At 35.7% G+C, this 5459-nt stretch overlaps 1 protein-coding gene across 1 annotated transcript in view; it reads right to left on the reverse strand.

Annotated features, from left to right (window-relative positions):
• Nucleotides 1–1892: 1892 nt before the first annotated feature.
• Nucleotides 1893–5459, reverse strand: part of CIAO2A (cytosolic iron-sulfur assembly component 2A) — a 15410-nt gene continuing 11843 nt past the window's right edge. Inside the window, exons 3-5 of the mRNA XM_034784379.1 lie at nucleotides 5404–5453; nucleotides 4032–4077; nucleotides 1893–2361 (exon numbers count right to left, since the gene is read on the reverse strand). Of these exons, the coding sequence (XP_034640270.1) occupies nucleotides 2264–2361; nucleotides 4032–4077; nucleotides 5404–5453 (194 nt within the window). The 3' untranslated portion in view covers nucleotides 1893–2263. The remainder of the gene's footprint in view (nucleotides 2362–4031; nucleotides 4078–5403; nucleotides 5454–5459) is intronic.

Raw genomic sequence — 5459 nt, forward strand, 5'->3', positions numbered from 1 at the left:
GAGATCTTTTGGAGGACTCCATCATTTATATCTGTTTTTGATACATAGAAAGACATTATTAGTGCAACAGACCAGCAAAAATAAATGATATAAAAATAGAGACTTTTACAATATTGTATGAGCATTCAGTTATACAAATAAATACAGAAAGGTTCCTATAGTAACATGAATCCATAATAGATGGAAGAGTCTGGAATCATAGATAGCATGTTCTTGTCTCCATAACTGGTCACCAACACCAATATCAATTATTAATAGCATGGTCTAGTCTTGGCTATTCTCAACTTCCTTCTCATTATGGCAGAAATTCTGCCCATATTGCATATAGGCTCTAAGTAGTTAAGTGAACAGTAATTGAATTTCAAGTCATACAATTTGGACCTATTCAAATGCAAGCAGTTCTTTAAAAGGAAAAATAATTATTTTTTTGATGGCAAGAGTAAAGACAAACTGTTATATAGGCTGGGAGACATTGACCAAAGAAGTATAGGAAATATCGATTCCCTTGGAAATATAGCCATCATATAGCTTGGAGAGGAAAGCATCATTTAAATTAGTGTTGAAGTTTTTCTAAAAACATTAAAAGAATCAATCATACTCATTAGATCATTTCTAACTAATACATCAACTCTTCTTGAGTGACATTTTTTTGTGTGCAAGAAGATGTTATGCTGTTCTGTAATGGCTACTGCAGAAAATGCTGACTGATGCACTTGATTAAAGCTTAACATAGCACAGGTTTCTGTGCACTTTCATTCTCCAGAATTACTTCTTTTCTGCATTTTCCAACAGGTGTTCACTCCCTAAATATTTTATAGTGGTTTTTTAATTATGTTTATTCCAAATTGCAAAGACAAAAAAATTACTTTTAATACTGGTTCCTTTCCTAATTAATTCAGATTCTTACATGATGTACCTATCACAGCACCAAGTCAGTCTATGGAATTTCAGGATATTACATAAAGCTATATAAATACATTTAAAAATGGTCAATTTAGATTTTAACTTATTTATCAGCTATAATGGTACTTGATTAGATTTGCTGTTTTCTAATTATTTCATTTTACCAGAACCAATTCCAGACAGAAACACAGAAAATACAAGCTCCAATTGACACTAATGACTGGTAGATTGAGTAACTTCTTACAAATTAATAAACTAACCAATGTGAAAACAGTCAGAGAAACTGTTTCATGAACATTTTATTTTTACTTTATCAAGTGTAGTTTAATGTTATAGATATACTTTAGACTTTTATAAAAGAGAAAGTTTTACTAGCGAGGCATTACTGCAGCATTCTTAAATATTTTTAGAAAGGGAGGGTAGGAGATCTTTTAGGTTTGAAGATTAGCAGAGAGAGACTCAGTGGAGTCCTACTGTATCAAATCTGCTAGTTCCATGACTGAACTCTGATCAGATTTTAAATCAACATGCCTCAAACAATTTGCATAAAACAAACAAACAAAACAGCAATGAAGTGGTTAGCATGTCTCACTCCATTTGCTGCTAAAATCTTCTGAAAAATTCTATTAATTCACACTGACATTCTATTAATATCATTTGGACATTATGGCCATACAAGAAGTGCTTTTCTTGCTGACATAAGAATAAAGGTTAAAGAGCATTTGAAATGCAGAAGTATTCATTTAATACTTTGAGTACACTACTATTGATCTGTTGACCATTTATAAAATATATTCACATTTAGAGCTTCAGCTAGTGTTTTACATTTAGTTTCTATTTTTATGAGTAAACATTTTACCCACAGTAAAAACACTTGAGCAAAATGTTTACTTCTCTATTAGTTACCATGCCAGGAGAGTTCATAAAATTAAGAGCACAAACATTCAAAACACGAAGTGGCTTTTCATTATAAGAATCAATCTTATTTATTTATTTATTTTTTACAGTGTAGTGATTGAAACATATTCCATTTGAGCACAGTGGAAATTTAACCTGCAAAATTGATTTTGTATCACAATGTGCATCAGAAGAAGGCAACACAGCTGGTTCATAATAACTAGTTAAAATATTTATCTTTGAACACTGAATATTACAAATTCTTTAGAACACTATACACTTCACCTAATTTTATATACTGCTACCCCCCTTCTTATAATTTACATTCGCTTTAGAAATGGTTTCTTTAAAAAATCATGTGGAAGGTACAAACAATGTAAGTATTAAACTCAAGGCCTTGAAGTTTTACAAATAATTAAACCAATGTATCAAAATGATCATAGCTCCGTGGTTACTGTAGCTGCTAGTCAGGTTCTGTAACACACTGCTCCACAATTTCACGCAAGTTTGGATTCTCCATCGCAGCTGCTACTCTCTCTTTGTCATTTATTTGCTTGTTGACTGCAAAATATCAGATGAAAAGTTAGTCAGAGCCATTTTACTGAGGAATTTTTGTATAGGAATCACATTGTGCTAGGTACTTGACCCTGCACTGAGGTAGGTCCCTGAAATCTTTGTAGACAATAGCAATCTCAAGCAATGGGAATGGGAGGCAACAGACAAAAGGAATAAGAAATGGATTGTGGCATCTTTCTTCTATCTTATAATTTTAATTTTAAATATTTATAGGCAGGACTATAATCACTTTGCTCTATGGGGAAGAGGACTACGATTTGTATAATAGACTTGTCCGAAGAAGTGCAGCGCAGATAGAAATGGAGATGGCAAGATAGACCTGTACAAGGAGATGCTCCTGGCATACCGGAAACACACAGGAGTGGGAAAATGACATGAAAGTGGTGTTGAACTGGGAATCTTGGATGGAACAAAGAGGGCTTAGAAGGGGATGAGGGGCAGAGAGGCAAGTAGGAGAATGATCACATACAGCCACTAGAAATCACTATCACTTTCATGGCATTGCTAGTCCAGGAATGGAATATGTAACACCCTGTTTATGCTGGATATTCTGCAGTCCTTAACTAATATAAAATGTGTAGCGCCACATCTGACCCTAAATTCCTCTTAACCCTTCACAACAATTGGACAATATGGAACAAACATTGTATTTTGCTTCCTTGTAACAGAAAAGCCATCATTGAGACATAATAGCACTAATACTCATTTCTTACATCTGTGTCTATATCCTGATCTTGGGTAGGAATTGTCAAAGTTGAAATTTTATGAGCTCTAAATTTTGCTTTTAATATCTTAGGCTCCAATATCCCTGCATTTGGGAACTCAACTACCTGTTCCCATTGAAGTTTTGCTAAAGTTGCATAGATTTTAAGCCCAGAAGGTACCATTAGGATCACCTAGTCTGCCTGCCTGCAGAACACAGGCCGTAGACTTTCACAAAGTGATTCCAGCATCAAGTCCATAACTTCTGGTTAAGCTAGAGTGTAAAAATCAAGAGTGGATGTTTAATAGCTCCAAGTGATGGAGAATCTGCTGCATCCCTAGGTAAATTGTGTCAATCTGAATTTCTCTAGTTTCAGTTTCTAGCTATGTGAATGAGAGAAAAGAAAAAAAATCCCAAGCGCACCCCAAATTTTCCATGTTAAAAAAAACATTCTATTCAGGTTTAGAACAAAAGAAGTGTGAGGTCAAAATCTGGCATGGGCAGAGTCTTTCGTGGTTCTTTTTTATTTGGAAAAAAATTGGTTTTATTTTAATAAAGACACCGTTTTACAACTGAGATTTTCTATGGCACATGCTTGCCAGTCCAGTTCCTCCACATTTTAAAAACCATAATAAAAATAGTCTAGCATTAATATAAGATTGCAAGATCAACCACTCAAAGTCAAGAAATTCCAGAAATGTACTTAGCTGCACATATGCAATACTTCCTATTTATTTCCCCCCCCTTTTTAAATGTAATCCTCAAGATCTACAGTAATATATACTCGATGTGCAACATGAACAAGTTTCAATTTCATTGCAGCAACTTAAATTTTGAGATTTCCCAGTGGCATGCTTCATCCTGCAACAATGCCACTGCATTAATTCCTAGGCTAGTGGGCCACACACATAGTCTGAAGCCACAGTCATTCAATTTATAAAAATCCACTTACTGTCCTCCTCAGTGGAATGAGCACCTTCAGATATATAAATTTCCAACTAGATAAGAAATAAACAATGTTAGCCACACACAGGAATAGCTGTACTCCTGCACACTGTTGGGAAAGAGAAATACCTGTACAAAGTATGCACACTGATTTAACAATTAACATTTGTGACCCATCCTATCCTGTTGTACACAATAGGCAGGTCTCAAGCTTTTTCATCGTCTAGATTTTACGAGAATGTCTTTCAGGCATCTCCCCTCCAATTTACAGCCCTATTGGTAATCATGCCTATTGGTGGTCAAACTGAGATAACCATATCAATTACTTACATGGCTAAGTATTACTAGGAAAGTACTTAAGTGCAGGTTTAGTTTTCTTTCCATGCCGTTAAGCAGCTGGAAATAGGGAGGAGAGCCAGCACTATCTTGCCAGCCAGCTCTCCGTAAACCACAAGCTAGTGTTTTGTAGAGCCTGAGTTAGGAGCTGTTTGTCTAGAAGCTACAGGAACTGCAACTGTCACTTCCATGAACAGCTTATTTAAACACATTTGGAAAATAAGACCTTTTCAGGGAGGAAACCCTTAGTGATATTTACCACCCCCCCTTCTTCAAAGCTCCTTGTCACATCATTCTCAACTTTTGCCAGTGGGGGCTAATGGGGCTCTCTGTAAAAGTGTCAATGCAGTGTGATTCTGCTGGCCACTGTCAGATGATATATTGGACTAGGTAGACCACTGGCCTGATCCAATATGGTAATCCCTGTGTTCCTATTTAAATTATAGGAATAAGAAATCTCATTTCAAAACCTGATTCTATTCCTACCTCTTCAGTGCTTACAAATTCTCCGAGCAAACTCACTATAAGATCCCATTTCCCTTGTTTTTGTTTTGCAGAGAATCCTCACACGAACCATGGAGGGCACCTTTATTCCTTAACTGGAGTCAGAATTCAAACTGATGCTGGCACGTTACTCACTACCTTACTTCCAGGTCACCTTGTCTCGCTTACTCACTCGGGAATCATTGGGGATAACAACAACCAGTTATTCCAAAAGTACAAACAAACCCAATAACTAGTTAAACATTAATAAAATTCACAATCCCTGGACGCTTTGAAATGTTCCTGTGGCCCATAATTCTTTCCCTTGAATTAGCATTAGGAGGACTTAGATAGCTATTTGGGGTTGTTTGTTTTAAGATGTCCTATATTTTCCACAATCCATCCCCACATGTGCACTATTTAAAAACACCAACAGACCTTTTTGACCACAATTTTAAAACTAAGTAAGCAATCTTGCAGCTTGTTTCGTTTTGTCATTTGGTATTGGGCATACATCCACATGCAATCTGATATGAGAATGGTAGAAATGAATACTTTACCTTGTGCTTAAAAGGCAAACATCTCTGAAGTTTTATTCGCAAACAAAGCCCTGTTT

This window comes from Trachemys scripta, chromosome 10 (genome assembly GCF_013100865.1).
Source record: "Trachemys scripta elegans isolate TJP31775 chromosome 10, CAS_Tse_1.0, whole genome shotgun sequence".
In the NCBI taxonomy this organism is placed as follows: domain Eukaryota; kingdom Metazoa; phylum Chordata; order Testudines; family Emydidae; genus Trachemys; species Trachemys scripta.